We start from the raw sequence: 16,059 nt of genomic DNA, 5'->3' as shown, positions 1-16,059 counted from the left end.
TTTTATCTTGGAAGTGATGGCACCCTGATGTTTTTTCTAACAGGAAGCACTTCTACCATCCAACTAATGGTGTTTGGTTAATGGCTGGGTCCATTTCAGGCTCATCTCACAGCAGCTCATTAGCATTTCATTCGGGATGCAGTCAAGATGTCGGCATTTGGCATCCCGGCAGTTCGAAAGCTGACGCCTGCATCCCGAAACTGCTCGGAATGCTGATGCTGGCATCCCAACATAGATAGCGATGCAGAATGCCAAAATCCGGATCGAGTTGGTGCCAAAGTCTCCACTGGCAAGCCGCATAGGAGGGATAGGGTTAGGCTGCGAGGGTGGGAGGGTTAGGCTGCAGGGAGGGAGATTAGGAATGGTTGGTTAGGGTTAGGCACCACTGAAGAGGCTTTTGGTGGGGGGGCGGATTAAGGTCAGGCTGCGGGAAAAGTGGGTTAGGGTTAGGTGGTAGGGATGGTGTAACATGAATACGAGACACTACTGTGTGGTGTTATGCGAATAAGGGACACTACTTTGTGGCATAATTTGAATTGGAAGTACTATTGTGTCCACACCCTTCCCCCACAAGACCATGCCCCATTTCCAATACTCACACCTTATTCCAAGTGGGGGTGGGGGGGGGGGGGGTGCCAGCCCCTTAATTTGCCAGGGGCGCTCGGACCCCTAGATACACCCCTGATTTTGTGCATGTGATATATTGCATGTGATGTATCACAGGGAAGTTTGACTGGCATTCTCAGGACACTCCCAGCCCCCCTAGCCCTCTAATTCAGCCCATCAGATATATCTTACGGTACAGTTGTATGCCATACAATATATGACATGCGATTTACAGTGGCTTCATCAATCGCATGAGGTATATCTTATGCAAAAATAACACAAAAGTACAAAATCAGATGGAATCACTCCCGGGAAGGTTCCGGGGGAGTTCAAGGGAAATCGCATCCGACTTCAGCCTCAGACATATTGTTGTAGTATATGGGGCCCTTTAGACTGCAAGCTCCAAAGGGTTTAGAACTAAATGAAATATTTTCTGTACATCACTGCATAATATGGCGGCGCAATATAAATAAAAGATAATAGAAGCATTTTTTTTTATTTCCACATACTTTATTATTGCACATCAATATAGAAAACAATGAAAATACATATATAAAATACAAAACATGTACAGTGCTATATTTTAATTGTCTTCTACGATTTTGTAATGACTTGCTGGCTTGGATCAGCTACAATTGATATCTCTTAGAAAAGAAAACACACACACACACACACACACACACGAAACTCGTGTGCTTGGAGAATGTCCATGCAGGCGGGGAGAGTTTACAAGCTCAATACAGATAGGGCCTTGAACCCAAGGCCTTTGTGCTGTGGGGCAGTGATGCTAGCCACTACACCCTCTGTTCTGCCCTCTAGTTTAGGTTTCTCTGCATCACACAAATAGTTATCGGTGAGCCTGTGTTTTTCTTTGTTTACCAAGAATGATGGGAAGTTCTATTGTAGACTATGCGACTCATAGGCAAACGCAGGGGTGGGGGCCTCTGGAGACAGGAGCCTCACGATAAGGTGGGAGAATTTGTGCTTAGAAAGTGCAGTGCTGGTTCTATTACTTTGGTCATTTATTTATTATGGCATGTTAACCTTTTCCTGACCACACATTTATATTATTGAAATGTGTTTGATGCAGCCTACACTATAGACCATCTATAGTGTTAAAAATTAATACTGTATTCCATACAGTATCCAGCGCATAAAAACACCAATATTTACATAAAGGTCCAGGGTCATTACTGGGTTCTTCTACTGCTCCCCCAGACTCCCACACTTGCTCCAATGTTCCATAGAGTGGGGGATTCTGGATTGCATTTGGAAACCCCCCTCTAGAAATCCTGCGTTTGTCACTGTGACTATACTGAAAACTCTTATCTTACATGTCAATATATTAATAATACTGTCCTCTGAACTGTTGCCATTGCCATTTGTTGACATTTCCAACATCAGGTAAGATAAGCACTTCATTCTACAATTTCTGTTTTAAACATCCAGGATAAATATGAATCCAGTGGGCGGGCAGTGCTCAGATAGCACAGGCAGAAAAGTAAGGAGATGGAGATGGAAAAGCAGTGATTCTGGAGAACCCTATGCAGAGTTCAAACCAATCTATTTATCTTTGAATCATCAAGTGGGTGTTAGAATATTTGCACAGGATCGGATGTATGTAACTTTTCTGGCAATGGGGAAACAGGCAAAATTCCGTGTTGGAAGAAAAGAACTGACGTCGTCACAGGTAAATAGATACACATGCAACATTTCCACATAGCCCCTTATTGTAAGATTGTTTTTCATGATGCAACATACAGTTATCCGACAGACAAACTGCCACCATAAAGTTGTGGGTCCCATGGCAATATCATCATCAAATACATTTTGGAACCCTTCACATGATTTGCCAGGTCAGCAGCCACACGGCAGGGAGATCATTAAGCTTCCTGCTGCAGCAGCTTTCGGAATAGATGGCAGAGAGTGGGAAGGATTCCAGAGTGGCATGGAAAGCCAGGCTGGGGCCATGGCATGGGCCAGGCTGCTTAAGAGCCCCCTCAATTGCCAGACCCATAGCCTCTACCGGAATACATACTGTAGACCGGCAGACGGGATGCCGGCTGTCACTATACCGACAGCGGCATCTCATCACCCGGAATCTTTATCAGCCAGTCCCCTTGTGTGCTTGCTGCACATGCCACGCTTCGGGCCCGGTGGCGAGCTATTCCCACTCGGGTGGTGGACCCACCACCCAAATGGAAATACCGGGCTGCAGTCGGGATTCCGGCATCAGTATCCTGAATGCAGGGATCCCGACAGGCAGTATATTAACCGCATCCTCTTCTACCCCTACCAGTTTTGTCTCAGGTGTCCATCACAGGTCTAAGGGTCTATTCCCACTCGTGGGTGTCCACGACAACCACAGAGTGGGAATAGTACCACCGAGTCCGCAGCGCGGCGAGCGATGTGAGCCCGCAAGGGGCTTCGTTGCACTCGCCACCATGCACTCTACGGCCCAGATTCCAGCGTCGGGATCCCAGCCGCCGATAACGCAGACTCATCCCATAGATTTCATTCGTTACAGCCCCCTGCAGTGAACTGTATGCTGGTAGAAACCCACATATATGCAACATTTGCCCAGCATGTACTAGTTATCAGGAAAGGGGCTGGGTTTAAAAAAAACAAACCAACAGTTATTCTGCAACTTATCTTAACAGGTAGCTTCACTCACCTTCTGCACTAGGCAGCACAGTGTGATGTCATTGTCTGTGCTTCCTCTTGTAGTCATTGTATTAGCTGTCAGGGTCTTACATTGTGGGTGGGACAAATATCCTTCCCTTCTCTGCCTCATGTTAGATGTGCAGGTGATTGCTTCCGTTTAGCAAGCACCGCCAGTGTATGACTACCATACATTTTGTAGGATAATTATACATAAAAATGTTACTTTGCAACTTCATCGTATGTTGTAGTTTTCTCTCTCCTTAGAGAAAAATAAACTGATTAGAATGGTCCAGTCTGCTATTATTTTAGATCCTACAGTAGTTTGTTATTTTCACTGTCATGGCTTGTGGGTTTTTTTGGTGGGGAGTAGGTGATGTTTTCGTACATTTCTATTTTGTTTTCTCATTACATGTGTTCACAGCATGGGGGATATTCAAATGTTTGAAAAGTCAGTTGGATGTCTGTTTTTTCCTATCTAATAGGAAAAAACAGACACCAACTGACTTTTCAAAATTTGAATTCGACCCTTGGTGTCACTTTGCAGTCCCTACCCTTTCTTGGTCAGTATATGGGGACTATTTCAGAAGCCAAAATCATGCAGAACTGGATGTTTATGCAGAAATATCTACGTTCAGCTACATAACACAGAATTCTGCAGCATCCATAGTTCTCAGTGGGAACTGTGATCTGCGCCTATTTTCAAGCTGTATAAAGCTTAGCTGTTTGAAGCTTGACCACAAAAGCTAATGCCATCTTGAGATGACTTTAGCTGCTATAATTTATAAGCAGCAGTTTTGTCAGAGAGGGGTTTTCAGATACCTCCCTGGCAGTCTGGATTGTGTGAACATGCGTCTAGATGGCTACACATACACATTTCAAATACTTTGCAATAAGCAAGTGATGAAGGAGCTGTTAATTTGGCCTCCTATTGGAAAAGGTGTCCCAGCATGAATGTGATGATAAACTGCCCCATTAAAACAATTGTTATGACTGCCAGTAACAGCAATAGCAGATGAGAAGTAACAGAGCAAAATTGTAAGCAGTAATAAATAGGCACGTATGTCCTCAAACAGAAAAAGGTATGTCACACTGCTTGCAGCTTATGACTAAATGGTGGAGGGTATAAACCAAAAATCAGAGGACACAAGAAATGCCAGTTATTCCCCTTTACATTTCCAACTGTGTCTTCCAATCTTTATATTTCACTTCAATCATCTAGCCCATAGGTTCTCAAATTCGGTTCTCAGGACCCCAAACAGTCTATGGGGTAAATTTACTAAGGTTGGAGATTTTTAGAACTGGTGATGTTGCCCATGGCAACCAATCAGATTCTACTTACCATTTATCTAGCTGCTTCTAGCAGATAATAGATATAATCTGATTGGTTGCTATGGGCAATATCACTAGTTCTAAAAATCTCCCACCTTAGTAAATTTCCCCCTATGTTTTCCAGGTAACCCAGCAGGTGCACAGGTGTACTCATTACTCACTGACCCATTTTAAAAGATTCACAGGTGGAGCAAATAATTTCACTTGCGATTCTGTGAGGAAATCTGGAAAACATGCACTGTGTGGAGCCCTGAGGCTGAGTTTGAGAACCTGTGATCTAGCCTATCAGACTTATGAAGCATTAGGTTTCCTATGCAGGGCAGTCGAGAGCCGGGCTGGGCCCAGGTACTTTTCAAGGGGCGTGGCCTAATTACAGGAGGTGTGGTCATGTACTTTTAGAAAAAAATACTGAAAAAAAGTGTATTTTAAGCACCTCCATGGCCACACTGCAGCCCAGTACACAGCAGAGTGTGTTGGGCTGAGGAGAAGAGCTGCAGCTGCTGCTGCCAGGTAAGGGGGAGGGGGCCTGGGCCCCTACTGGACCCTTACTGGGCCCCTCCATCAGACCTGGACCTGGGTAATTTGTACCCTCTCCCCCCCTCTCTCGACACCACTGTTCCTATGGACAGCTTAATCTTCCCCTCTCCCTTTTTTTTTGCAAAATATAGAGACCCCTGCTCACAGCACTAGTCATGTCCGCTTTCACAAAGGTAATAGCTAGAACACTATTGGGTATAGTCATAAAGCAGCTTAGTGCTATTCACAGAGCGGGTTTCTGTGGAGAAGTTCCTGACTTCTCCAGTGGCACCCCCACTCCGTGCCATACTTTAGTATGGTGAGAGTGATTCATTAAAGGATGTTCTCCAGTGTGTTCAGATTTGCCATCTCAGGGTAGCGTGATCTGAACTTCAGTGTACAAAGAGCAGGGAAGCAGCAGTAAACGGTATAGCCGGATCCAAATACCAGATCGCTTCGCAGGAAAAGTATTCATGTACTGCTACTTATCTAAGCTGTAGATTGCATTGAGATTGTACGATCTATAGGGATAAGTAACATTTCTGCACCATGCATTTTCATGAATAGACCCCTCTGATGTTTTGTCGTAATGTAAATATACAAAGAATAAATATTTATTGGCTGATATTAGGTTCACTGTTGCTCATACTCACATGTGAGAAGAAGACGACAGTGTTTTTATAGTAGCAGGAAAAGATTAGATATCCCTGCGTGTACACATTTATGGAAAACTTTCTCACTGTTTCCCTTTTATCTTTTATTAAAAGGTGGCGGAAATAGAAGCCGATGTGCAGCTCCAGAAGGTATCACCAGATGAAATGATTCTGTTTGCTATCAAGATCAAGTTCCTAACATTACTAAATAAATGTCACGGATGTTTGGAATTCTCATCTAAGAAGCAGTGGGAAAGAGTCAGGCCACCATCATTCCTGGTGGCTCAGGCACAGAAGCTGATCTATCTCTGCAGTGTTGGTGACATTAGTATAGATGAATGCTCAGCAATCAGAGAGATCCTAGCTGATCATGTGACCAGTGACATACCCAATTAGAAATGTATTTAATATTCATATCATTTATTTTATTACCCCATAAAGGAAATGTTTGATGTCAAATGTTGATGAATTTCCGTCTTTTATTACAAAAGCAATGCATTTAAAGTAATAATAAACAAAACCTCTGTAGGTGAATCCCATAGGCTACAATAGACTTAAGGTGTGTACACACGGTAAGATCTTTTCTTCCGATTATGACTATATAGTCAGAATCGGAAGAAAAGATAGTGCAGATCGCAAGGTGACAGTCACCTTGCGATCCCGATCCGATGCCGATGCGCGGAAAAAATAGGCTGTGCAGGCAAGTCAGTCCTGACTATCTCTATAGAAGAGATAGTCAGGATTGACACTTAGCCAAAATCGCACAGAACCAGTATCGCAAGCACACTCATTATGTGCTTGCGATACTGGCTAAGTGCCGACCCGGCCCCCCGTCGCACAGTGAGAATCGGATAAGTCCGAATCTCACCGTGTGTACACATCTTAACACCATGTTATCAGTGGGGGCCTTGCTTCACATTCAGGAGCTTGGTAAATCTGGGATGCAGTCAGTTTACCTCCAATCAAAATCCCGACGTTCAAAATCCCGACACCAATTGACCGATGGTCAAAATCCCGACAAGGTCAAAATCCCGACATGGATAAAATACCGACATTTAAAATACCGACAAGGTCAAAATACCGACATGTAAAATGCCGACAGGTCAAAATACCGACATGAGTTTTTCATGATTTTTTTCATTGAAACCGACTTGTTCATACTTTACCATCCCAGTGGACCTGGAGGGGGAATATAATATTGTGCCGAGCGCAGCGAGGCACCGTGCCCGAAGCATGGCGAGCGCAGCGGTACACTTTATATGGTGTCCATGTTGACTTATGTCGACATTCACACAAAAAACAACAAAAAATTGCATGTCGGTATTTTGACCTGTCGACGTTTTACATGTCGGCATTTTGACCTTGTAAGTATTTTAAATGTCGGTATTTTGTCCATTTCGGGATTTTGACCTTGTCGGGATTTTGACCATCGGTCAATTGGTGTCGGGATTTTGAACGTCGGGATTTTGATTGGAGGTATTTCATACCGATCCCGTAAATCTGACAGCATCGTATTCCCACACAAAATTATGAAGAGTTGCGGCTGCTGTCGGATTTGAATGGACCACAGCAGATATTGTGGTCCATCCGTGATACATGCAGGTTATACTAATTCTGGCAACCCCCCTTCCACCCCCACTCCCCCCCTCATCCCCACAAAAAAAACAACCATGTGATTTAGGGGAATAAATCCCAAATATTTAATGATAAATGGGTCGCTATATGAGTATATATTACCTAAACATGATTTTAGCTGGAATTTTCCTTTAAGGACAAATACATTATGTAAATGAAATTGTTTCTTGATACAAAACATGGTAATGTGAGGTGTTAATTTTTGTATCAATAATAAAATGTATTTAGCTAATAGTGTTTTTCATGTTAATTTATTTCTCTTTATTTACTTACGGAGTTTAAAAATATCGCACAAGTAATCATTTCTCAGTTGGTTTGCATCTGTTAATATGATTTGGTAACTGCTGTATATTTTGCTTGTACAGTACAGATATATGCCACATCGTACACACACACACACAGTGGCGGATCCAGGGGGGCACGCGGGCCCGTGCCCCCCCTGTCATGTCTGGCACTTTAAAAAACAACAACAGAGCAGTCCCTTTTAAAAAGAAGTGGCGGCGCAGACGGCGCCCGCCGCGATGAAGGGTCTGGCAGCGGCGGTGGCAGAGCCGGATTAAGGAAGGGGGGGGTAAGTACCCCGGGCCGCCCAATCTAAAAGGGCCCCCCGCCGCAGATCGGATCTCTCTTCAATCCGATCTGCGGCGCTGCGCTTACGTGTCCCGGCTCCCCAGCCCCGCTGCCCTGTTCCTGACGTCCTCCTCCTTCTTCAGTGCAGCCTGCGACACGCCAATGACTGAGCTGCAGGCTTGCTGAGCCGGACAGCAATTGGACAGCTGAGCCGTCGCTCAACTGCCCTGACTAAGAGTGCTCTAAGAGCAGTAGTCAGGGCAGCTGAGCGGCTGCTCAGCTGTCCAATTGCTGTCCGGCTCAGCAAGCCTGCGGCTCAGTCATTGGCGCGCCGCAGGCTGCACTGAAGAAGGAGGAGAGATGCGTGGAGCCCCGGAGGCTGTAGCTATGTTTGCGTCCTTGGAGGAGAGGCCGAGAGAAGCCAGCTCTCGGTCTCCAATTGAACAGTACTGCCCGCCAGCAGCATAACCACAAATGTAAGGCTGGCTAAATTTTATATTTTAATATATTTTATTCTTGGTCATATGTTCATATATGTATATATATATATATATATATATATATATGTATGTGTATATATATATATATATATATATATATCTGTAGATACTCTGTAATCAAATAAAAAAGAAGGAGCGCTCTTGTGAGGCCACGCACACCTTCATGGGGCCCCCCCTGTCATTTTTTCCTGGATCCGCCCCTACACACACACACACACACACACACACACACACACACACACACACACACACACACACACACACACACACACACACACACACACATGAACAGTAAAGTATGTACCGTACATTATAAATATGCTCAGATCCTGGAAAGATAAGTGATCAGGACCAGATACAAGAGACGGAAGGTTATTCCTAAATACTGGAAAAGCTAGCGATTACAGAATGCAGTTCAGTCCTTGGCTGAAATAAATGTACATGGGTGAACTTAGTCTTGATACAAATGGCCTTGTTTTTAAAAAGAATAAGGATAATATTAATAGTGTAGATAGTTAAATTAACATAAATACAATGGAAGGGAGAGGTTGTGATTAAAAAGGTTGTTTTACTACAGCCGAGGCATCACTGTCCTATAGGTACAAGGTTTGCATTCCTTAAATGTAGATGTGCAGTAACCCACGGCAACCATCAGTGATTTGTTTTTCTCTGGGTAAGGCACATTACCTGATAAAAGCAAATGTTTCTGATTGATATGGGTTACTACACATTGGCTCATTGTTAGCAAATATGATTCAGTTTTATTCAATATGTGTATTGTTATGTTTTATGTCTAAAACTGTGCAATGTTTTATAGCTAGCCATATATTAAAAAAGGCCCTAGATAAAATAGTCGTTCATGTGTCAGATGTAAATTGTCTTTTAGGCAAAAATGAATTAATACATCCTGTGAAAAATGTAAAGAAAATAATTAGTATTTTGACATTTACATAGCTGTACAAAATACATAGTGTTTTTTTAATATAAAACACATGTTGTCATACTAACATCAATGCACTAGTTTTTATTATAAAATATTATGACTTCAGGATCAGTCAAGAAATCTGCAACCACCTATCCTGTACTTTATATAAAATGACTTGGAATTGCCAGCTGCATTGGTAAGCTACAGAACATAATGTATCTACTGCAGAATCACATTAGTATTGTATAGTAGAAATTGTTATGAATTCTGCCTGAGGCAAAAATAAAATATTATTTAGTATCCTGAGATTAATGTTATAATTGCTGTCATAAACTCCGAATTCAATGAAAAGCAAACCTGACACAGACCTGTTGAACAATGATACAGCATTATATGGAAACCCCGTTTATAGTATAGCAAACCCTGAAGACAACAAGAGTCTTAAGCATCTGGGCTATTAAACTATTGAGAGAAGGCAACCTGTGTTGTTTCAGCTGTATGCAATTGCTGATTTTTGTGCCCGTTAGGGAATGCTGAGACTTGTAGTTCCACGACAGCTAGAAAACACTAATAGTTGATCACCTCAACCTAGCAAATGAAGGTGGTGAAGCAATATTACCTCGGCAGTAGTAATGTTATATAAAATCACATCAGCAGCTTTTATGGTAATCACTGGCGCTGAAGAAAATGGCCACATTGTGGGCACTGTCATCAGATGTATGAACTGCAGAGAACTCTTCAGGTAAGTCTGGTCCTCTGAGGTTAGAAAACTGGACCAACGCTAGACCCTGAGGCTTCACCTTCCTCCGCCTGCAGACGATGTGTTTGTACAAATAGCTTCTTATTTCTTTGCAATAAAAAGTATAAATAATAGGGTTTAGGAGTGAGTTTGCTTCCCCTAAGACAAATAAAATGTCTTTGAGTAGGTCCACGAGTTTGCAGGACGTGCAGGTGGCCTGGATGATCCCAGTGATGTAGTAAGGACCCCAGGACAGAGTGAAGCAGATGATGACTATGAGTACCGTTCTTGCTGCCTTAAAGTGGGAAGCATTGGATGGGTGATTGCTGGAGAGGCTGCTAATAGCCCGGGTCCTCTGGATCTGCCTATGGTGGGAATAAGCAATCCTTCCCACTGCGGTATGCAGACACACTATAGTAACCAACGCTGGCAGGAAAATAACGAAGCACAAGATGTACAAGTAGTCGCTCTTTGCTGCATAGAAGAGGCCACAGATCCCTGTGTAGTTAGTATGCTGCAGTGAAGTAGTGATCAGCGGCATGTGCCCCACCACGAAGGAGACCACCCACAGAACTGTAAGGGAAATGCCGATGCACCTGGTATTCATTATTCTGACGTAGTACAGAGGCATACTCACAGCCAGGTATCTGTCCAGAGAGATTAAGAGCAAGGTCAGCATGGATCCGATACAGGGGGTTATAGTAAAGCATAACCTCAGCAGGCAGAAGAACAAATTTCTATCAAAGTCTCCATCAAAGACGTCATCCAGGGCTTCCAGGATGCACATGAGCCCCACCAGCAGGTCGGCGGCGGCCAGGTTGAGGATAAAGATGTAACTCTTGCAATGTTTCTTCCTTAATAACTGTGACAAAATGACCATGACCAGGATGTTGGCAATAGGGATGAGGATACTGAGCAGTATGTGGAGGGCAGCATAGATGGAACTGGTCATCTTCTGGGACGTTTCATAAGAATCAGTTTAACTGGGAACCCCCTACAGCTAATTCTGCTCCTCTCAGGCCCCCGTGGTCCATTTCAGGCGTGCTTGTAGTCTGGGGCTAGGGTCAGGCAGATACTCTTTGGGAGCACACGAAATCTCACGGAGTGCATTGGTACATATCCCAGTGCGCTGCATAGGTGTCCTTTGTTCTGTCACTCCATAACAGCTGTGCTACAGAAGAGCTGGATATAATTAATGCAGAGGAGTAGCCTCAGGCTGAGCGGAGCTCTGCTCCAGATCTCCTGTCCTGACTCAGCCACAAAGAGAAGGAGATAAACACACACTAATCTCTCACTGGAAGAGAAGTGACAGCATACTGTACACAAGGCGATAGGATCACTGGGAGGAAATGATCTCCTTATCCTCACATCTGTCCAGCGGTAGATGGTTTCAGCACCACGGACAGCGGCGCCCATTCACTCACTGCATGTGCTTCCCACAATGACTGCAAGCAATCTGACTTCGGAACTGCAATGTCCTCTTTCTAACACAGGGTATCACAGCATATTCTAGAGCTATAGAAAAAAATCTAGAACCAGACTTGGGCACACTATGGCTCCACAATTAATGTGAATTAAAAAGTGTCAGCAAGCCCTGCCTCGAAAAGTGTGTTTACAATGGAGCTAAGACTTCACAACACATTTCATTCTTGATTAATTCAGGTTGGTTAGAAGTGTAAGAAGATTTGTATCCCTCAGACTGTAAACTCGGAATACATTAATACTAATGTCCCAATGTAATACACATGCTGGTAGGTGGAAAGCATGCATTTGAGTAGTCCTAATCCATTCTGCTCCTTCCCTGTGCATTATGTTCAATGAATTACTACTGACCCACTGCGTTTGAATATAGTAAAAAATAAAATAAAAATAGTATCCTTTTCAATTAGCTTCGTCAATCCGCAATGCGGCTGAAACAACCAGCTGCAATTTTTTCTTATTCAATTAGCCGTTCAAATTTAGCTACGGTCATTTTAGTCATTGTGTAGGTGAAAACTTTGCGAAAATAACCATTTTAAGGTAAAAATGTCAGGACTTGATTCAGAACCCCAGTCCCCTCCCCTTATTGCTAATTAGGAACTTATTACTTTTTCATTAGCTCAATTTGGCCAATGACTACAAGTCATTTATGGGGTGGTATTCTGCTCTGCAAAGTGCAGAATAATGGGTTAAAAGATGTGGGACAAGTCTATGGGGGTGCTGTATTGATGGGACATGTGTTTTTTTTTTAGGCTTACAGGTGGGAGTTACATGTGTTTTTTTAACCAGTGGTGGAAATTGTGAGTGGTGATCCCAGGTGCAAAAATATAATTTGGGCCCCCCTCCTCCACCCCAACCCAAGTTCACAATATGGCACATGGCAGTAGGTGACAGAGAGGCAGAGGGTGACAATGTAAGACAGGGGGAGGCGGTGAGTGACAGGAGGAGGGTGACAGGGGTATAAGTACAATGTTCTGTGCAATATGGAGAACATGGGGCATGTACCTTAGTGGTGGCAGGAACACAGTGCACAGGGACCCCCACCCAGGGCCAACGCTACCATTAGGCAGCTGCCTATGGGCATCGGCACTTGGAGGGCGGCGTTGAGTCACTGAGTGAAACAGAAAAATAAAGTATGTCTCTGAACATCCTAATACAGCGGCCACCGCCACTATTCCCACTGTGACTGCACTACATGGCTAGCAGACATGTGCTCAGCACCTGCACTGCGCCGGCTCACTCCTAGGCATCCATCGCTGTCCACGGCAATAAGCTAGGCTATAAACATAGTGGAAGCACCGGGAGTCTTTGAGGGTGTAGATGGCACAGGGCAGATGCTGAGGCAGTGCAGTCCATGAGGGTGAGCTGGTGGCAACTATATCTTGATAGCGTCAGTCACCCCTGAGACGGCTGTGTCGGCTCCAGTTTCAGCTGCAAAGGCAGTAGCAAAAAAGGGGTCACAGTGCTTCTTTAACTGACAGGGGGCAGAGCTTTCAGTTTCCCAGTCAAAAGCAGTGACTCAGCTCCTGCATGCATAACACCAGACCTGGCCTGAGTGAGAGAGGAGCCGCGGGAGCATTTCCTGGAAAGGAGATCGTGGATAGCCAGAAATTATGTAAGTACAGCAGCACTGACCCAGAGCTAGTCATACACCAACTGCAATTTATGAGTAGGCTTAAAGACTATAGCCACTACCTGGCGCAATGTGTATACTGGGCTACCTGGCACAATGTGTATAATGGGCTACCTGGCGCAGTGTGTATAAGGGGCTACCTTGCACAATGTGTGTAAGAGGCTAACTGGCGCAATGTGTGTAAGAGGCTACCTGGCCCAATGTGTATAATATGCTCTACCTGGTGCAATGTGTATAAGGGGCTACCTGGCACAATGTGTATAAAATGCTCTAGCTGGTGCAATGCATATAAGAGGCTTGACCTGGTGCAATGTGTATAAGGGGCTCTACCTGACGCAACGTTTATAAGCGGCTCTAACTGGCATAACATGTGTAAGGGGCTCTGCCTGGCACAATGTGTATAAGGAGCTCTTCCTGGCGTAATGTATATAAAAGTGGTTCTATCTGGTATAACATGTATAAAAGGGACTCTACCTGGCGTTAGGTGCATAAAAGGAGCTCTACCTGGTGTAATGTGTATAAGGTCCTCTATGTATAAGGGGCTCTTCCTGGCATGTATAAGGGATACTACTATGTGGTGTAATGTGACTGACAAACACTACTGTGCAGTGTAATGTGAATTGGTACTATTCTGTGGCCACTCCCCTTCCCCGTGAAGCCATTCCTCTATATTTTTGCTGCACGCTTTTGGCACACACTGTCCTTGATTTTGATGGGGTGGGGGTGGGGGGGTGCCAAAGGAAACATTCACCCTGGGCGCAACAAGGTCTAGAACTGGTCCTGATTGCTATTATTGATTATGCAGCTATAATAGCAGAGACGATTACTTATTAGGAGAGAAATCTCCTAACAAGTACTATAGACTGTTACAGTCTAATCAGTACTGCAGCTGGCAGCTTTCTAAGGGGGGAGGGAGAGCAGGGGGTGGATGTGGTGTGGCACTAACATTTATCAGGCAGTGGCTGTGGACGCTGCCACCACGTAATGGGGGTGGGGTGGGGTGCCGAAGATTTGCCTAGGGTGCTGAAAAATCTTGCACCGGCCCTGCCACCACCCCTGAACTATCCTCAGTTTGGCACCCTGTCAGGCAGACTCTGACAGTGGCAGTTACATCGGTTGTGAGCTGCCTGTAATTCACAAACAGTGAATCAGAAAAAAATGCACAGCTGACTGTTAAAGGCAGGAAGTAGTTGTGATCATCAGTGCTGATAGGTGGCAGGACTCCTCTATCAGTCCGGCACACACAAGGTCAACCCTGCCTACCTAAGGTAAGGGGCAGGTCCCACAGGCAATGGGGTCCTTCCTGCTCTCTGCACTGAGTCATTCATCTGACATTGCTCAAAATCATCCGGGGGGGGGGGGAGGGGAGGGGGGAGGAGGGAAAGGGGGGCAGGGCATAGCCCATTGCTGGTCTGGACAGCAGTGGGCCCCTTAGTCCTCAGGGGCCCGGTGCAATGCACTGGCTGCACTGCTGGTAGTTCCGCCTGTTTTTAACACTTTTTTTTTAAAGTTGCTTAAAATGACACAAAATCAACTTACAGCCATTTTTATGCACCTCAAATTACTCTAAATCATATATTTGCAGAAAAACACTTGCCTTCTATCATTTTAAACTGTTGCTAAGATTGCAAAAATCAGCCACTTGAAACTTTTAAGAGCTCCAATAATTTCCTACCGGCCACTAATAGATCTACACTGTTAAGCCAATATTTATTTGTATTTTTTCAGGGTGCTAACTGATATACCCATTTTTCGATACACTTAACACGACTATTAGCAGCCTGAATTACTGTGCAAGTGCTTTTTCCAATTGCAACAGAATCAGGAGAATGATAGCAACACTAAGCGAAAATTAGGACACGTTAATTACACACACATTAATAAATGGGGTGTAGAACAGAGCAATAGAGCGGAGACATTGCTGGACAGAGCAGGGGTCCATGTAGAGCTGGAGCAGATAGAAAATGACGTTATTATCACAGTGTACCCGCCTATATTTTTTCACATTTTTATTTTAGTAAATTTGAGCAGATCACATTTCCCATTACAAGTATGGGGAATGTACTCTGCTTACTAAAAATAATAATATGATTTTAAGGGCTTGGAGGAGAAATTTTGCGAATTGTCCAAGTGCCCTTTCATACATTTCTGTGATACTAAAATAATTTGAAAAGTGTTTGAAAACATTATTTAAGTAAAAATAATATTGATAAATATGCGCTTTATATTCATATGAGTATAGCCAAGGTCCCCGAAAAAGACAAGACACAAATTCCATCTAAAATCCTGGGAACCCACAACCAAAACTGAAAAACAAATAAGCCCATTTTACTTTCTTTTTGGTACACATATTTATCACCTTCTGTTTGAATCCACATCTATTTTAGCTTACACTAAACCATTAGGCACACACATATACTGTATCTTTGAAGAAGTCTGTATGACAGCTTGCGTCAAGATGCATGCGTGATTTCCTGTGGGACTGACTAAATACCCTTTCTGTTGCAGATAGTTGTCAGGTAAGCTTTGTTATTATAACTTAGTGTACTTGTATTTTTTTTTAGGATATATTAAGTGAGAATAAGTTAAAATGCTACACTATGGTCCTCTTATATTTTTTATTTTTATGAGTCCCTTCCTACTTTGAGAAGGAAGAAGTAAGTGCAAAACTGAAAGCTTCTGTTATCCACTATCTCTGACAAGCACATATTTAACTATTTTGCCTATGGAGCTGATCTTTCCGTAAGCATGGGTTTTTATCAGCGGCGACTCCTACCTACTGAACGTAGGAGGGGGGGGGAGGAATATGC

At 43.8% G+C, this 16,059-nt stretch overlaps 2 protein-coding genes across 4 annotated transcripts in view; one reads left to right on the top strand and one right to left on the bottom strand.

Moving 5' to 3' along the window:
- Nucleotides 1–6,227, top strand: part of ERICH6 (glutamate rich 6) — a 310,623-nt gene extending 304,396 nt beyond the window's left edge. For all 3 annotated transcript variants that reach the window (XM_063916045.1, XM_063916044.1, XM_063916046.1), the window contains 2 exons: nt 2,056–2,296; nt 5,883–6,227. In XM_063916045.1, the coding sequence (XP_063772115.1) occupies nt 2,056–2,296; nt 5,883–6,164 (523 nt within the window). In that variant the 3' untranslated portion in view covers nt 6,165–6,227. The remainder of the gene's footprint in view (nt 1–2,055; nt 2,297–5,882) is intronic.
- Nucleotides 6,228–10,048: 3,821 nt separating this feature from the next.
- GPR119 (G protein-coupled receptor 119) lies at nt 10,049–11,089 on the bottom strand. Its single transcript, XM_063919270.1, has one exon. The coding sequence runs from the start codon at nt 11,087–11,089 to the stop codon at nt 10,049–10,051; it is 1,041 nt and encodes a 346-aa protein (XP_063775340.1).
- Between the last annotated feature and the right edge of the window lie 4,970 nt (nt 11,090–16,059).

This window comes from Pseudophryne corroboree, chromosome 4, assembly GCF_028390025.1.
Source record: "Pseudophryne corroboree isolate aPseCor3 chromosome 4, aPseCor3.hap2, whole genome shotgun sequence".
Classification (NCBI taxonomy): domain Eukaryota; kingdom Metazoa; phylum Chordata; class Amphibia; order Anura; family Myobatrachidae; genus Pseudophryne; species Pseudophryne corroboree.
This window is presented reverse-complemented; position numbering and strand designations above follow the sequence as displayed.

What these genes read in the sequence shown, in the direction of transcription:
- GPR119 (XM_063919270.1), bottom strand. Translation starts at nt 11,089, where the DNA reads ATGACCAGTTCCATCTATGCTGCCCTCCACATACTGCTCAGTATCCTC.